The sequence below is a fragment of the Schistocerca serialis genome, chromosome 9, assembly GCF_023864345.2.
Source record: "Schistocerca serialis cubense isolate TAMUIC-IGC-003099 chromosome 9, iqSchSeri2.2, whole genome shotgun sequence".
Lineage (NCBI taxonomy): Eukaryota > Metazoa > Arthropoda > Insecta > Orthoptera > Acrididae > Schistocerca > Schistocerca serialis.
In genome coordinates this window covers 471,893,105-471,912,539 of record NC_064646.1, presented here as the reverse complement: position 1 = coordinate 471,912,539, position 19,435 = coordinate 471,893,105, and the positions used below count along the sequence as shown (strand labels likewise).

The 19,435-nt window shown below is 41.8% G+C and overlaps 1 protein-coding gene across 1 annotated transcript in view; it reads right to left on the bottom strand.

The window, feature by feature from the left end:
- Positions 1-19,435, bottom strand: part of LOC126419718 (diacylglycerol lipase-alpha) — a 582,321-nt gene that overhangs the window by 417,307 nt on the left and 145,579 nt on the right. Inside the window, exon 7 of the mRNA XM_050086898.1 lies at positions 15,353-15,487. Coding sequence (XP_049942855.1) covers positions 15,353-15,487 — 135 coding nt within the window. The remainder of the gene's footprint in view (positions 1-15,352; positions 15,488-19,435) is intronic.

The following is a 19,435-nucleotide window of genomic DNA, read 5'->3' as shown; positions in this document are numbered from 1 at the left end:
TGGAGAGGGCACAGGTTATCCCCGTTTTCAAGAAGGGACTTCGAAAAGATGTGCAGAACTATAGACCTGTATCTCTAACATCAATCAATTGTAGAATTTTGGAACACGAATTATGCTCGAGTATAATGACTTTTCTTGAAACTAGAAATCTGCTCTGTAGGAATCAGCATGGGTTTCAAAAAAGACGATCGTGTGAAACCCAGCTCACGCTATTCGTCCACAAGACTCAAGAGTGCCATAGACAGGGGTTCCCAGATAGGTGCCGTGTTTCTTGAATTTCGCAAGGCGTTTGATACAGTTCCCCACAGTCGTTTAATGAACAAAGTAAGAGCATATGGACTATCAGACCAGTTGTGTGATTGGATTGAAGAGTTCCTAGATTACAGAACGCAGCATGTCATTCTCAATGGAGAGAAGTCTTCCGAAGTAAGAGTGATTTCAGGTGTGCGGCAGGGGAGTGAAGTAGGACCGTTGCTATTCACAATATATATAAATGACCTTGTGGATAACATCGGAAGTTCACTGAGGCTATTTGCGGATGATGCTGTAGTATATCGAGAGCTTGTAACGATGGAAAATTGTACTGAAATGCAGGAGGATCTGCAACGAATTGACGCATGGTGCAGGGAATGGCAGTCGAATCTCAATGTAGACAAGTGTAACGTGCTGCGAATACATAGAAATGAAGATCATTTATCATTTAGCTACAATATAGCAGGTCAGCAAGTGGAAGCAGTTAATTCCATAAATTATCTGGGAGTAGGCATTAGGAGTGATTTAAAATGGAATGACCATATAAAATTAATCGTCGGTAAAGCAGACGCCAGACTGAGATTTATAGGTAGTATCCTAAGGAAATGCAGTCCGAGAACAAAGGAAGTAGGTTACAGTACATTTGTTCGCACACTGCTTGAATACTGCTCACCGGTGTGGGATCCGTACCAGATAGGGTTGATAGAAAAGATAGAGAAGATCCAACGGAGAGCAGCGCGCTTCGTTACAGGATCATTTAGTAATCGCGAAAGCGTTACGTAGATGATAGATAAACTCCAGTGGAAGACTCTGCAAGAGAGACGCTCAGTATCTCGGTACGGGCTTTTGTTAAAGTTTCGAGAACATAACATCACCGAGGAGACAAGCAGTATATTGCTACCTCCTATTTATATCTCGCGAAGACACCATGAGGATAAAATCAGAGAGATTAGAGCCCACACAGAGGCATACCGCCAATCTTTCTTTCCACGAACAATACGTGACTGAAATAGAAGGGGGAGCCTACAGAGGTACTCAAGGTACCCTCTGCCACACACCGCCAGGTGGCTTGCGGAGTATGGATGTAGATGTAAATGTAGAGGTGTTGAATGCTTTTAGCAAGTAAGAAAGATGCTCCTTCAGTATGGTGTAAATGAGATAATTCAATCTAAATAAAAAAATATTTTTCTGAATCACAGATCTTGCCTACTGTGTATTCAAAGAGACACGACAGGTTGGTTGGTTGATTTGGGGGAGGGGATGAAACAGCAAGGCCATCGGTCCCATCGGATTATGGAAGAATGGCGAAGGAAGGCAGCTGAGACAGCTTTCAAGGGAACCATCTCGACATTTGCCTGAAGACATTTCGGGAAATCACGGAAAACATAAATAAGGATGGTCGGACGAGGGTTTGAGGCAGAGAGGGTAATAAGGAATTGTCAATTGTCAAGACGGTACAATAATTTTCTCTTAAAATTATACGAGAATCTCGACGTATTTCGAATGTAGGGACATAAACCGATATTATTTATCACCTAACGGTATCCTCTGAATTTGGAGAGTCATATCATTATCGTGTTCTGATAAAGCTGTTGTTAAAACGTTACATCACTTGCAGGTTTCAGTACATCATTTGTGCAAAACTGAATCAGTGGAAAACAGAAAAGGGAACTGATCATACAAATGTATATAAAGTTACTTTATTTTAAAAGACAATGAGAGCCTTTACTACAAATTGGCCTCCTTAATGAAGAAACATAGTCTCAGCTATATTTTAATGTCGAATAACTGTAGCCCTAGGTAACAGGACACTATTTATTACTAAACTTGTCAGTTACTCTATACCATAAACGTGTTTAATTTTATTTATCTCTAATTCTATTAACATTGTAACAGAAATGTTATACTGCCAGTAAAGATCTGATTTTTTGCCCTGTGCACATGCAATAATACGAGGATTTAGATTCATTTCATCCATTATCAAGTGGTTCTTGAAAGCTTCTGGCTCTAAAAACAACGATTTCGCTTGTTAACCAGTAACAACTGCTTTTATGCAATGAGAGCAGCAGGTTGACACAAAATTTGTGCCGTACTGTAGAATGTTGAATCATGCAATAAGTTACACAATTGTAACAATTTTAACCCAAATTAATTATCTTAAGGGATCTGGTAATTGCTCTTTTCCGAGGTACAAATACCCAAAGGCAGTATGACATAAAACATGACAGACCTGTTTTCCTTTGTAACTGCTCAAAGGCATGCGACGACAACATAAACCTAAAAAAAAAATAAAGAAAGAAAGAAAAAAACTTCTGATATATCTGCAATTCTCTTCAACAGTAACGGTAATTTTGCCTCTGAACGACGTTTTTAAATGTTCATTCAGTCGCCTGTCGTTTTTACCCCATCAATACGAACGATCCGTTAAATGTACCTCTGATAAATGGCTCTGAGCACTATGGGACTTAACATCACAGGTCATGAGTCCCCTAGAACTTGGAACTACTTAAACCTAACTGTTGTGTCTAGACAAGACAGCCTAGACACAATGAGAGGAAGCCGAAAGGCACGCGCTTAAACTCACGCAGGCTGGAGTGAGGTCTGAAACAGGATACGTAATGACTGCTATAAAGAAAAGTACGTAGCTTCTGGAATACTTAACTTTAATCCACATTTGTAGAACATCGCTCTTGATGATACATTAATAGAATCTCAATATCAATTGAATACGGCGCCTTGCTAGGTCGTAGCAAATGTAGCTGAAGGCTAGGCTAACTATCGTCTCGGCAAATGAGAGCGTATTTGTCAGTGAACCGTTCCTTGCAAAGTCGGCTGTACAACTGGGGCGAGTGCCAGTACGTCTCTCTAGACCTGCCGTGTGGTGGCGCTCGGTCTGCTATTACTGACAGTGGCGACACGCGGGTCGGACGTATACTACCGGACCGCGGCCGATTTAAAGGCTACCACCTAGCAAGTGTGGTGTCTGGCGGAGACACCACACTAACTAACCTAAGGACATCACACACATCCATGCCCGAGGCAGGATTCGAACTTGCAACCGTAGCGGTCGCGCGGCTCCAGACTGAAGCGCCTAGAACCACTCGGCCACACCGGCCGGCTCTGTGATAAATATTAAGTCAGTTCTTCCGACAGCAAAACGACATTCGACACAGAGTAGGCGAATGTAGAATTTATAAACGAATCGCGTGCATTTAGAGGGAAAGATGCATCGGTAATTACAAAAATGCGCTTTTATGTTATAGTAAAGTCACGAAAATAATGCAGCAGCTGGAACATCACAAATATCACGCTTAGATTGACATAGTGTACGGCAAACTCACTTCAAAATGGCAATCAGTTCACGAAACGCGTACGCGTCTTTTCTGTGAGCGGCAGCACCAAATGGTATTCTGTAGAGAGAGAGAGAGAGAGAGAGAGAGAGAGAGAGAGAGAGAGAGAGAGAGAGAAAATATGATTCCACATTGAAGAACGTGGCGGCTAAGTTTGCCATTGGCTTCAAGTATGTTGTTTACATAGATCGTTGCTCGCCAGTCCTCCTCAGCTTCGCCGTGCTGCATACGTCCAAGCCCGTCAGGGGGCATCGCTACATTCCACCGTACTGGGGACGTACCATTCCCCATTGCAGTTTGCTATGAATACAAATGGCCACAGGTACAACAATAAAATAGTCATCGCTACTCGTCACTTGAACTGAATAAGGTCTTCAATCTGGAGCTACAAAAATCTTCGATCGTTACGCCAATACCATAAAAGGCGCGACCAATACACAGCATTTCCTCAATCAGCGATTACAGCCAAGCAGAACTTCTGAAGAACAACATTTTTATCTTCAGCCATAAGTTTGAGTCGAAACTGTTGCAATTTCGAGGTTATGGTCGTTTTTAGATAGATGATTTGGTGCCTGCTTACATCTCAGAAAACTTGAGACTTTCTGGAATCATAAATATCAGCAATAAATATCAGCCCCACAATGGAATACAATTCAAGTAGTAGAATCCAATAATTTCACAGTCTCTGCAAATCAGTGTACTGTCTGTCCATGTTAATATACTCGTAATTATAGCCAGCTACGAATGTGTGAGATGTCAGTAGAGCCTATACAGAAGTTTGTTATTACAATGAATCTCTCCATCTGCAGCAGCTGTTGTAATGGAACTTATTGATATTTTAAAAACGTATAGCATATCAGTCGACTCTACACATTCGCACTTCTCAGATAATGCGCTTGGAATCTGGTTATTGCTGTAAGTGATAGATTCATCACGAAAACAACTCACAGAATTTGACTAAGTAATTCCCCAGTATATCCTTCGTCACACGAATGACAAACCATCAACGAATGCAGGTAGTCGTCTGTGGATTTTGAGAAGTAGGACTTTCGCTCCTTGAAAATTAGCAGCTGGGTCGTGAGGCAAACCTGAATAGATTTCGTAGTTGATTTGGTATCAGTGTCCCCTGCAAGGGGAAACACTTCCCAACTTTTAAAATCACTAGAGGAAGCGGCGACCAGACGATTATTCATGTTGCTGTGTAGAATGTACGAGACTGGCAATATATCAGTAGACTTTAGGGAATATGTCGTCCACGCAAACCCGAAGATAGGTATGCAGAAAACTACGAGAACCGTCGCATAATCATCTGAACATCTCATGCATACAAATTGCTGACAAGAGTAATATAGACAAGAATGAAGAAGCAATCGAGGAGTTGTGTAAGATGACGATCAGTTAGGCTTTAGGGAAGGTGAAGTCAGCAGTGAGACAATTCTGATGTTGCGCTTGACATTGGAAGCAAGACTTGAGGAAAATTAGGTTGCTGGATTTGCCAACTAGAAAAGGCATTCGATAGTGTGAAATGGCGCAAGACGTTCGAAATTCTGTGATAAATAGGAGTAAACCGTGGGAGAAGACGGGTAATATACAATATGTAGAACAATCAAGTGGGCAGAATAAGAATAGAAGATTAAGAACGAAGTAGGCGGATTGAAATGAGTGTAAGATAGAGATGCTGTCTTTCGCCGCTACTGTTAAATTTATACATCGCAGAAATAACGACGGAAATAAAGGAAAGACCCTAGAGTTGGATTAAAATTCAGAGTGTAAGGATATCAATAACAAGACTCGCTGATAACATTATTATCATCAGTGAAAGTCAAGACTTACAGGCTCTGTTCAGTGGCATGAGGAGACTAATGAATACAGAATATTGGTTGAGAGTAATTCCACACATAACACAAAACAAAACAACAAAATGCTTGTGATCGTAAAGTTTCTAGTTTCTGTTTACCGTGAGGCGTTACGCAACTGTACAATCGGATGTAGATGGTTCATGAGGGCGTTAATTATGTTTTTTAAGGAGTTTATTCAATTATGACAATCATCTCACTGTATTAATTATATTCAAATTAGAATGCACATATAAAAACTTCTGATAATTTTAACTGAAAAAACCTGTGTACTATTGTCGAAAGAAGAAGAGGTTAAATCATTACATGTAGTAGAGACTGAGATGTTTGTAAAAATAGAGATCCATTATTGTGGATTTAAATGACAAATTTACTATGTCTACACGGTGTTCCGGTAGCAGCGTGCAAAGATTTAACAGGACGTACAGGATGCTCCACAGAACAATTTGACGTAGGGAACCGTAGTCGGAGAACCCAGCTTAAAGGGATACTAGCAATAAAATCACATTACTGTGTACTTTTTTATTTACATTAGTTACAGTTAACTGCAAATACCATAGTTGACACAATGAACGTAGTATTTGTACTGTATCTTACAAAATGTGCTGAAACTGACGGCCATCAACCTCAATGCAAGCATGACATCGATGAACAAGATTCTGACGCATCCTGACAAACATCCCTGGTGTGTTTCGAATCACATCACAGGCAACTACAGTTCTGGCAACTAATTCCATCTCCGTATCCAAAAGGGTCTCATACACAAGTGACTTTAGACATAGATACCATCACGATCAAAAAAGGCCTCGACAGTAAACAGCACGATTTGGAGGAAATCTGGACGATGAACCCATTGTTGGAGTAACAATGCGAACCTTGGTCCAAAGTCAGTCACAAGCATCGCATGGACTCACCGTGCGTGATATGGTTGTAATTGTTGTTCGTGGGGTACTCTCCACACGCTAGTATGTGCAGCGCCAATTTCATGTACAATACGACGAGTACTCGTAGTGGGGTCCGCTGCAACACGTTCCGACACCTCCTCTTCGAAATCGGGTGTGCCAGTGGTCCTCATGTTGCCAGTTCCCTCGCTTCTGCTTTCCAATGAAAGGTCTCACGCATTCGTCGATCGAGAGAAATAAACGCTCGTCGTGACGGATGATGCCTGTATAGCCTTTCAGCAGCGAGAGCGTGTACATGACAGTGAGTTCTGCGAAATTGTGACGGTAATATACTAACGCACTGCACTGTACGTCTCTGAACAGGACTGAGTAATGGCTGGGTCTGTCGTTGATTCATAGCGCGCTCTGTTATGGGACAATGTAAATACGATATAACAGAGGAAGGAACACACAGAAAATGTTGTGGGGAAGGCTAACCAAAGCGTTTTATTGGCGGGACACTTAGAAAATGTAACAGATCTACTAAGGAGACTGTCTACACTAAGCTTGTCCGTCCTCTTTTAGAATACTGCTGCGCGGTGTAGGATACTTACCAGATAGGACTGGCGGAGTACTTCGAAAAAGTTCAAAGAAGGGCAGCACGTTTTGTATTATCGTGAAATATGGGAGAGGGTGTCATTGAAATGATACAGGATTTGGGCTGGACATTATTAAAAGAAAGGCGTTTTTCGTTGCGACGGAATCTTCTCAGGAAATTTCAATCACCAACTTTCTTCTCCGAATGCGAAAGTATTTTGTTGACATCTACCTACATCGGGAGAAACGACCAACACGATAAAGTAAGGGAAATCAGAGCTTGTACGGAAAGATATAGGTGTTCGTTCTCTCCGCGCGCAATACGAGATTGGAGTAACAGAGAATTGTGAAGATGGTTCGATGAACCCTCTGCCAGGCACTTAAATGTGATTTGCAGAGTATGAATGTAGATGTAGAGCCACCTTACGGGTAAATAAACTAAACAGAACCCGCATCGTGACTTCCTGGAAATCAGACTCGTCCTCCTTGGTTCCTTGCAGGAAATACACAATGTCCATGTAAATAAACAGCACAGTAGTGTAAACTTGTACGCATGTTAATTGTAAATAAGCTGGAAAACAGTAATGCTAGACAAAGCAGTAGACAAGTTTATATCTCCTTAAGCTGGCTTCTCTGACCCCAGGTTCTGTACCTCAAATTTTTCTGTGGAGCATTCTCTATGTTCTGTTAGACTTTTGCACGCTATTACGGAGAAACCTTATATACCGGCGAGCAAAAGGGCCAGACAATGTGTGTAACATCTATAGAATTTCACGTATATCTGGGCGATGCGTTATGAGAACGGACACAGTTACAGGGTGTTTCAAAAATGACCGGTATATTTGAAACGGCAATAAAAACTAAACGAGTAGCGATAGAAATACACCGTTTGTTGCAATATGCTTGGGACAACAGTACATTTTCAGGCAGACAAACTTTCGAAATTACAGTAGTTACAATTGTCAACAACAGATGGCGCTGCGGTCTGGGAAACTCTATAGTACGATATTTTCCACATATCCACCATGCGTAACAATAATATGGCGTAGTCTCTGAATGAAATTACCCGAAACCTTTGACAACGTGTCTGGCGGAATGGCTTCACATGCAGATGAGATGTACTGCTTCAGCTGTTCAATTGTTTCTGGATTCTGGCGGTACACCTGGTCTTTTAAGTGTCCCCACAGAAAGAAGTCACAGGGGTTCATGTCTGGCGAATGGGGAGGCCAATCCACGCCGCCTCCTGTATGTTTCGGATAGCCCAAAGCAATCACACGATCATCGAAATATTCATTCAGGAAATTAAAGACGTCGGCCGTGCGATGTGGCCGGGCACCATCTTGCATAAACCACGAGGTGTTCGCAGTGTCATCTAAGGCAGTTTGTACCGCCACAAATTCACGAAGAATGTCCAGATAGCGTGATGCAATAATCGTTTCGGATCTGAAAAATGGGCCAATGATTCCTTTGGAAGAAATGGCGGCCCAGACCAGTACTTTTTGAGGATGCAGGGACGATGGGACTGCAACATGGGACTTTTCGGTTCCCCATATGCGACAGTTCTGTTTATTGACGAAGCCGTCCAGGTAAAAATAAGCTTCGTCAGTAAACCAAATGCTGCCCACATGCATATCGCCGTCATCAATCCTGTGCACTATATCGTTAGCGAATGTCTCTCGTGCAGCAATGGTAGCGGCGCTGAGTGGTTGCCGCGTTTGAATTTTGTATGGATAGAGGTGTAAACTCTGGCGCATGAGACGATACGTGGACGTTGGCGTCATTTGGACCGCAGCTGCAACACAGCGAACGGAAACCCGAGGCCGCTGTTGGATCACCTGCTGCACTAGCTGCGCGTTGCCCTCTGTGGTTGCCGTACGCGGTCGCCCTACCTTTCCAGCATGTTCATCCGTCACGTTCCCAGTCCGTTGAAATTTTTCAAACAGATCCTTTATTGTATCGCTTTTCGGTCCTTTGGTTACATTAAACCTCCGTTGAAAACTTCGTCTTGTTGCAACAACACTGTGTTCTAGGTGGTGGAATTCCCACACCAGAAAAATCCTCTGTTCTAAGGAATAAACCATGTTGTCCACAGCACACTTGCACGTTGTGAACAGCACACGCTTACAGCAGAAAGACGACGTACAGAATGGCGCACCCACAGACTACGTTGTCTTCTATATCTTTCACATCACTTGCAGCGCCATCTGTTGTTGAAAATTGTAACTACTGTAATTTCGAAAGTTTGTCCGCCTGAAAATGTACTGTTGTCCCAAGCATATTGCAACAAACGGTGTATTTCTATCGCTGCTCGTTTAGTTTTTATTGCCGTTTCAAATATACCGGTCATTTTTGAAACACCCTGTAGATGCAGGCATTTCGATAGGTGGGACATATAACGGATCTTTTACGTTGGGATAAATTTATTTTATTTTTTGTTAAATGTTTTCGTTAAATAGCTGAATAAACTGTAATTTGGAATAATTTAATTAAGCAGAGTAGAGAAGTCAAAGAGATGTTCATTGGGCGGACATTCTCGTAATGTAACGTCATTGCGTTGTTCGGTTGGTAAAACAAGTCGTTTGTGTTCCGTTTTGCTGTCCGGTCGTACGCGTATCTGAAAGGAATTAATTCGGGGACTAGAATAAACTTTCACATAATAGTTACGATTCGATATTCCGACAAAAGGGGTTAACGTCAGTGTTAATTTGAATTGTGGGCGACAGGATTAGTTTTGACAGATACGTGAAAACGGACGTAACGAAAGTTGTTCGCATATCATCCTTGAACGCGACTTTTTATTTAATTAACGATTGCGGGCTCATTAAAAGCTATTGTCTCATGATTCGGATGAATCCCTCTTTCCTCCTAGATAGTGATCGTTCATTAACATTTACGTCATAAGAAAAAGGATTATTAATAAAAGTGATGTTAAATGACAATTACGTGTTATTCCGTTAGTGTATATCTCTGAAATGGCATTGATATATAGTTTGTGTTAAATACTGAGCTGAGATAGGAAGTAAATTGAAATTAGTGAACATTTGATACTGAGACTATAGAAGTAGAAGCGCTTAAGGTTTCTATTTTCTAAAATGGCAAAATAAGTAGGAACTTTAACTCAATAGTCGACATTATGTATTGCAAAGACATTAGCATTTCATTCTTATTTTGACGACGCACTGTTAAACAAAGCAACGTTGAGTCTCTGTACGAGTAATAAAATTAAATCTAAAAACATAATTAATAACGGCTAAAACCGCTTTAACAAACTGTATTGCGTGTCGTCATCGGGCAATAACTTGTGTGGTGAAATTAAAAGTCGGGCGTATAAAGCAAACTTAAAAATCCATTCAAGCTACAGTGGAGTCGGCACAACACGACGTGGGCAATTATAGACACTAACTTGTCATGTCTGTTATACGCAGATAGGCCACTGTAGTGCGTGCGTGACTGAAGGAACTGTCACAGCGGCGACTGCAGCTGTTATGAAATACGTGAAATGTATTTGCAGTCGCGAATAATCACTGTGTCTACGACCTGCACTCGCACATGCATTATGTACTTTCCCGTAAAGGGGAGATATTTTTAATTGAAAGTTGCTTGCCTGATATCGACGCACATGCATGCAGTGCGATATCGTATTTATCCGCCGGTACCAGGCATGTGAAATTCAATTAAAATGTGCCCATGTACGGATGTACGAGTGCTGGTTGTACACACATGAACGATGACATAGGGATGTTTTGGTCTGGGCATGAAACCTGCACGGATAATCGTAAGTGGTTACGGCGACTGCTCCCTACAAGCAGACATCTGCGTTCGAGCCCCGGTCTGGCAGAAATTTCCAGTTTCGTCATTTCATCATTCCAGCTGTAGGTTGTCCATATTCGCAACTGCGAATACATTTCATTTATTTCCAGATAATCGTATATTTTTGGTACGAAAAGATCATGGTCAACGAGAAACGAATTTACTTGCTGGTTATTGTTTGTACAGAATACAAACCGAGGAAATGAACATAATTACTAATAAAATCGCTTCGAAGGGAAGAAGTCTTATCAGAAAAAAATTCTTTGTTCGTAATGTAACATTAGTACTAATGAAACATTAATTACGTTACAATATTACTTATGATTACGATAAAAAAGTGTGGAGAAGAAACTGGCGAAATTCACAAATACATGAAGAACAATACAGGGATAGTCGCAGAATCTTAATTATCACCTCGAAAATACCAAGTTGCACAATATATTTTTTGTTCATTGCAAAGTTCATGTCTGCAGTACTAGTCCACACAAAAATTCGCGCGTCACAGTATCGTATCCCGCTTTTAGAGGAGCCAAAACAGAATAGGGCTCCCCACTGGTAGAGGGCAGCTGGACTGTACCGTATACCAAAGCGATAGATGAAAGTTTAGGGCAACCCTCGTAAACAGTATCCACAAAACAAAACAAAACAAAACGCTCAAAGAGATAAGAATGATTTTTCAACATCAAGGATGTTCTTACATAACTGCACGGAAGTGAGTCATGGGCTATAAGTGAAAAGCGAAAGAGTAGACGTCAGGTAACAAATTATTTTTGTCGTAAAGGTGATTGGATGCAGTGAAGTAGATACACTACTGTCCATTAAAATTGCTACATCACGAAGATGACGAGCTACAGACGTGAAATTTAACCGACAGAAAGAAGATGCTGTGATATGCAAAGGATTAGCTATCCAGAGCATTCACACAAGGTTGGCGCCGGTGGCGACACCTACAACGTGAAAACGTGAGAAACGCTTCCAACCGATTTCTCGTACACAAACAGCAGTTGACCGGCGTTGCCTGGTGAAACGTTGTTGTGATACCTCAAGAAAGAAGGAGAAATGCGTACCATCACGTTGCCGACTTTGATAAAGGTCGGATTGTAGCCTATCGCGATTGCGGCATGTTTTATCGCGACATTGCTGCTCGCATTGGTCGAGATCCAGTGACTGTTAGCGGCATATGGAATCTGTGGGTTCAGGAGGGTAATACGGAACGCCGTGCTGGATCCCACGGCCTCGTATCACTAGCAGTCGAGATGACAGGCACCTATTCGCGTGGCTGTAACGGATCGTGCAGCCACGTCTCGATCCCTGAGTCAACAGATGGGGACGTTTGCAAGACAACAACCATCTGCACGAACAGTTCGACGACATTTGCAGCAGCATGGACTATCAGCTCGGAGACCATGGCTGAGGTTACCTTTGACGCTGCATGACAGACAGGAGCGCCTGCGATGGTGTACTCAACGACGAACCTGGGTGGCCGAATGGCAAAACGTCATTTTTTCGAATGAATCCAGGTTCTGTTTACAGCATCATAATGCTCGGATCCTTGTTTGGCGACATCGCGGTGAACGCACATTGGAAGAGTGTATTCGTCATACTGGCGTATCACCCGGCGCGATGGTATGAGGTGCCATTGGTTACACGTTTCGGTTGCCTATTGTTCGCACTGACGACACTTTGAACAGTGGATGTTACATTTCAGATGTGTTACGACCCGTGGCTCTACCCTTCATTCGATCCCTGTGAAACCCTACATTTCAGCAGGATACTGCACGACCGCATGCTGCAGGTACTGTACGGGCCTTTCTGGATACAGAAAATGTTCGATTGCTGCCCTGGCCAGCACATTCTCCAGATCTCTCACCAACTGAAAACGTCTGATCAATGTGGCCGAGCAACTGGGTCGTCACAATACGCCATTCACTACTCTTGATGAACTGTGGTATCGTGCTGAAGCTGCATGGGCAGCTGTACGTGTATACGCCTTCCAAGCTCTGTTTGACTCAATGCCCAGGCGTATCAAGGCCGTTATTACGGCCAGAGTTGGTTGTTCTGGGTACTGATTTCTCAGGATCTATGCCCCCAAATTGCGTGAAAATGTAATCACATGTCAGTTCTAATATAATATATTTGTCCAATGAATACCCGTTTATCATACTGTATTTCTTCTTGGTGTAGTAATTTTAACGGCCAGTAGTGTAGAATAAAGGACTATGGCATACAGACCAAACTGCTTATGAGCCAGGGGATAAAATCCACGGTAATAGGACAAAACGCTGGGAACAGATCAACGGAATGAAATCTCAAGATACACTGAAGCTCCAAAGAAACTGGCGTAGGGATGTAGGGATGCGTATTCAAATACAGAATGCGGCGCTGCGGCTGGCAACGCCTATGTAAGACAAATGTCTGGCGCAGTTGTTGGATCGGTTACTGCTGTTACAATGGCAGGTTCTCAAGATTTAAGTGAGTCTGAACGTGGTGTTAATGTCGGCACACGAGTGATGGTACACAGAATCCACGAGGCATTGGTAAAGTGGCGATTTTCCCGTAAGACCATTTCACCATTGTACCGTGAATATCGGGAATCCGGTCAAACATCAAATCTCCGATATCGCTGCGGCCGGAAAAAGATTCTGCAACAACGGGACCAACGACGACTTAATAGATTCGTTCAACTTGACCGACATGCAACGTTTCCGCAAATTCTGCAGATTTCAATGCTGGGCCACCAACAAGTGTCAGCGTGCGAACCATTCAATGAAACAACATCGATACGGGCTTTCGGAGCTCAAGGCCCACTCGTGCACCCTTGATCACTGTACGACACAAAGCTTTACGCCTCGCCTGGGCACGTCGACATTGACATTGAACTATTCACGACTGGAAACAGGTTGCCTGGTCGTTCCATTCTCGTTTCAAATTTTTTCGAGCGGATGGACGTGTACGGGTATGGAGACAACGTCTTGAATCCATGGGATCTGCCTGCCAGCAGGGGACTGTTCAAGCTGGTGGAGGCCGTGTAATGATGTGAGGCGTGTGCAGTTGCAGTGATATGGGCCCCCTGATACGTCTAGATACCAATCGTGACACGTAAGTAAGCATCCCGTCTGATCACTTGCATCCATTCGTGTCCATTGTGGATTCCGACGGACTTGGGCAATTCCAGCACGACAATGCGACACCCCACTCGTTCAGAATTGCTACAGAGTGGCCCCATGAACACTCTTCTGAGTTTAAGAACTTCCGCTGGCCTCCAAACTCGCCAGTCATGAACATTATTGAGCACATTTGGGATGCCTTGCAACGTGCTGTTCGCAAAAGATCTCCACTCCCTGGTACTCTTACGGATTTATGGATAGCCTTGCAGGATTCATGGTATCAGTTCCCTCCATCACTACTTCAGACATTTTCGAGTCTACGTCAAGTCGTGTTGCGGCACATCTGCGTACTTGCGGGGGCTCTACACGGTATTAGACACGTATACCAGTTTCTTTGGTTCTACAGCGTCTAAATGTGTAGGAAGAAAACCTTAAGAAGGACGAGTAAAGAACAGGCTAAGTGCAAAATGTAGAGGAACAATGCAGAAGGGGAGAATGAGCAGAATGAGACCGAACAAATGACGGAAAGGACCTCTGATCAGTCCGTAACTGGATCATCTATATCTACATCTACATTTATACCAAGCCACCCAACGGTGTGTGGCGGAGGGCACTTTACGTGCCACTGTCATTACCTCCCTTTCCTGTTCCAGTCGCGTATGGTTCGCGGGAAGGACGACTGCCGGAAAGCCTCCGTGCGCGCTCGAATCTTTCTAATTTTACATTCGTGATCTCGGGAGGTATAATATATTCGATACCTCATCCAGAAACGCACCCTCTCGAAACCTGGACAGCAAGCTACACCGCGATGCAGTGCGCCTCTCTTGCAGAGTCTGCCACTTGAGTTTGCTAAACATCTCCGTAACGCTATCACGCTTACCAAATAACCCTGTGACGAGACGCGCCGCTCTTCTTTGGACCTTCTCTATCTCCTCTGTCAACCCGACCTGCTACGGATCCCACACTGATGAGCAATACTCAAGTATAGGTCGAACGAGTGTTTTGTAAGCCACCTCCTTTGTTGATGGACTACATTTTCTAAGGACTCTCCCAATGTATCTCAACCTGGCATCCGCCTTACCAAGAATTAATTTTACATGATGATTCCTCTTCAAATCGTTCCGTACGCATACTCCCAGATATCTTACAGAAGTAACTGCTACCAGTGTTTGTTCCGCTATCATATAATCACACAATAAAGGATCCTTCTTTCTATGTATTCGCAATACCTTACATTCGTCTATGTTAAAGGTCAGTTGCCACTCCCTGCACAAAGTGCCTATCCACTGCCGATCTTCCTGTATTTCGCTGCAATTTTCTAATGCTGCAACTTCTCTGCATACAGCATCATCCACGAAAAGCCGCATGGAACTTTCGACACTCATTTATATATATATACCATTCGGAAGTAGCTCGACGAAATAACGAGAGTAATTCGGGTTGTAACCGGACTACAGCTCCTCAGAGCCAGAACGCAGACTGCTGGCTGCCTCACTCACCTCCTTGACGACGGCTTCGCGCTCGATCTTCTGGAACTTCCTGAGCAGCACCAGGCCGGCCACCACGTCGGAAGGCACGACGTCCAGGTCGCGGAAGAACTCGGACAGCAGACGCGCGATGTCCGCGAACGAGTTCTGCGGGCACACCACATCCTCACATTGTAACTCACGACTGCTCTAGATGCTCTACTCACGACAGACATACTAAGAGAAGTATAGTACTCACCAGAGTGTCCAATTAATGGTATCGATACCTTGAGGAATCTTATCTGTGATAAAAAGATTAGAGTAGATATTGCAATTTTTGTCAAATAAAGGCACTAATACAGACTGAGGCTTTTACATTATGGAAATGGTGTAAGACCAAGCAACCTAAACAAACCTGCATCTGCATCTCACTGAGAAAGACTGATAAGAATACGCAAGAGTTATACTTAGCATAAATAGGAGCCACTTTGAATCTGCTGTACGAAACAGAAATACACACCCACACAAAACAATTCCTCTTAATCAGCATACTGTCTTGGCTAACGCTTCTATCCTGAAAAGCTTCCAGAATACGCTTTCCGGAGCCTGGTATAAATCAAGTTTCTCCATCTATTTGCAGATCGAGTAACAAATTTTATAATAGTAATTTTGTTTTTCTGAGGGGCCACAGCCTCTAAACGTTTTGTAAAGAAAAATATAGTCCCTAGCAAGCTGTGCCACTCTGTATTAATTGTGCGACTGACTAACTTTTCAAGCACTTAAAACATTTTAACATCAGTACATTACTTGCAGACACTATCAGACATAATAAAAATCGTGTTACAAATATGGCGCGTGCTGTTACTGCTACTTCCATGTGGATAAGCACCAAATGGTTCATCACATTAGATGTGGCATATCAATCAAAGTACAGTTCCACACATGAGGCCACGTTGTACACAGACCATATACAACATCATCATCTGGATAAAGACCATGTCATTATATTAAAGGATCACACGACAATATATGTAAACTGTAACCATTGTGCATACTGACAGTTACAATCAACTGTTACTCGAAATCGGACGATCGCACAGTTAATAACGAATATTACGGCCTAATACAGACCAAGTTTTCCTTTAAAAAATCTTAAAATATTGTATGTATCTGCTATAGTTATTAATTTTCATGGTACTAACTGTTAATCAATGTTAATGCACTGTCATCAGCACTATTCAAGTTGCACATGAGGTTCTTACATATCTTCTTATCTGTATACAGGGTGATCAGATACGGTCTGAAAAGCTCGTAAAAGTGCTGCACAGTAACCTGTGCTGAGACTTAATTGTTAAGAAAAAATTCGAAACATTGCATAGTTTCTGAGATAATTATTATTGAAGTTAGCAAAAACATGTACTGCGTTTACTTTCCTAAAAGAAAACAAGAGAGCTATACAAAAATTGGACATGGGATGGTAGTAAGGATCGAAGCCGAACCAGTGGCTGAGCAAACTCGCGCGGTTATGGTATCAAGTGACACCAATTCTATCTTGCGAGTCACTTTAATACGAAAGCCCCACATGCTGATTCGCTAACTTCATTGCTAAATAACCCACAAACGACGCAACGTATAGAGTAGCGACTTAGGATGATAGTTGTTAATTGTTTGAAGCCACGTGTTTTAAATACGTTTCCTAAAAATCGATAAAATAGCAGCACAACCTATATTTACGTGTGTCTTCTTAAAAACTGGAGGAAATCTATAAAACAGCAACGAAAAAAAAATCGCTAAAAACTAGCCACGGAACGGTAAACGGCGTCGAATGTTGCAGGAAATAGCGTTGGGTGCTGAATATTCGTGAAAACTAGGCCAATAGTGCTGGGTGTTGCACCACGCTGGAAATTTACAATATCACATGGATTTACTGATGCTGCTGCTACTTGAGTGAGATCCAGATTAAGAGTTCCAGTGTTAGGATTCTGGAGGGGGGGGGGGGGCGGACACTAAGGGGAGATGGTGGCCTGGACAATCGGAGTATATTGAGGGGGACGGGCACAATGGGGAAGACGCCATTTTTTGACTCATTAACTACCACATTAGTGTGAGAATTGTCACTTTATGTTAAAAGCATCTGAATACCTGAGTAAACACGAACCCAACTAGACTGCCATGTCGTATGTAAATTATGGTAATTATCTTGACAGTTGCTGGGTATTGATTGCTATTATAATGCCAGTAACTGCCCATTACTTATGTCATAAATTAACAAAACATGTCCGTAACCGTGCGGTATTTTTACGTAAGGACACCTAGGACAATTTGGTGGCTTGTTTACTTAAGGAGAACAATGGGGCCATTGTCACTAAACCGGTGTACGTCCCTACTCCCACAGTCTTTCATTTCAGGTTGTCCACAAGCGACCTGCCAGACATGAGCCGAATAGGTTGGCCATTTCTGGGATCTTCCTCTTGTGAGTCTCACGTAAATAATTATGTCTAAACGTAACACGATACAACTATGATGCCTCACATGATCCCAAAATTAATATTTTAGTCTTCTTAAAAACTTTCTTATTGCTAGTTTCTAAGAGCTCAAATAGGACACAAACAGCGACGATATTTATCGTTATACAGGTGAAACAATTTCATGACTCTGATTGTATTCTATTTTTCATCCTGGAACAATTTTATGTATTCGGAATAAAATATTTATCACATGCATCAATGAAATTTGAGGTAGTTAATCCATTTTTCAGTCAAATATGTGTTTGGTTCTGTGTCCTTTAACAGGTTGAAGTAAAAACAATATTTTTCTTCAAAATTTCTTGTCAATTTAGATTTTATTCTTTTTGTGGCTAGAATTTTCATTTGGAAAGTACTCCATCACGTTATACAACAAAAACAAAGATGTGTAATATTTTTTTTCCGTATTTTTACTATCTGAAACTATCAACAACTAGTAATCTGTTACATGTTCCACAGATCTTTTGAACGAATCTTTTATCAGAAGGATATGGAACGACTTAGTTTATACTTGTGTATACAGAATTAGTGTTAACATTAGTATACACATTATTATTTTTAGTCCTACTCATGCTACTACACCTTTTTTTTATTAGCTACTAGTTTTGTAAATAGAAATTCGTGATAGGAAACGGAGGAGTCGTTATGAAGAAATGATTTTAATTTAGATTTAAAACCTGCTTCACTATGTGTCAGACTTTTATTTTATTGGGCAAATATTGTTGCTGCATATTGAACTCTTTTCTGTGCGACTGACAGCTTTAACAATGGGTAATAAAAGTAATTTTTTTCGTATAGTGTTTAGGTACGTACATCACTCTTCTTCTCAAATTCTGATGGATTTTTTATGACGAATTTCACTAGCGAATGTGTTTACTGTGACGGTACACTTAAAATTCATAGCTTCTTGAAGAGGTACGTACGTGACATAGATAGGTGGACGCCACATATTATTCTTACTGCTCGCATTTGTGCAATAAAAACTTTCTTTGTAAGTGATGGGCTACCCCAGAATGTTATTCATATGACATTACTGTGTGTAAATATGCAAAACATGACACAAATTTGATACGTTTACTTTCAAGATTATCAGTTATACTACGATCAAAAGTAATTGAGCTTAATTATTTGAGAAGCTCAGTAATATGCCTCTTCCAGTTGAAATTTTCATCAATATCTGCAGAAAAAGAAATTGGAGCATTCTAGCAAACTTACTGACTTCTGCACATGTGCTACATCAATTGCTGGTATGGCTGTTTGTTATACATAACTGAATGTAGTGTGCGTTTTGCTTCAAAATTTAGGATGAGTCCATTTCCAGACAGCATTTAATAATTCTTTGGAAAATATCATTTAGCAACTCTTCTGTTGCTTTCTATCTCTAATGGGATTTATTGCAACACTAGTATCAACACAAAAAGTACAAATTTTGCTTGTTGAATCTTAAGTGGAAGGTCATTCACACACATAAAGGAGTGGATCCAAAACTGAACCTTGTGGGGCTTCCTATGTGATTTTTTTTTTACCCCACCCCACGAAAATTCTATGCCTTTCTGACACTGAACTGTTCAACACAACCTTTTACATTTCG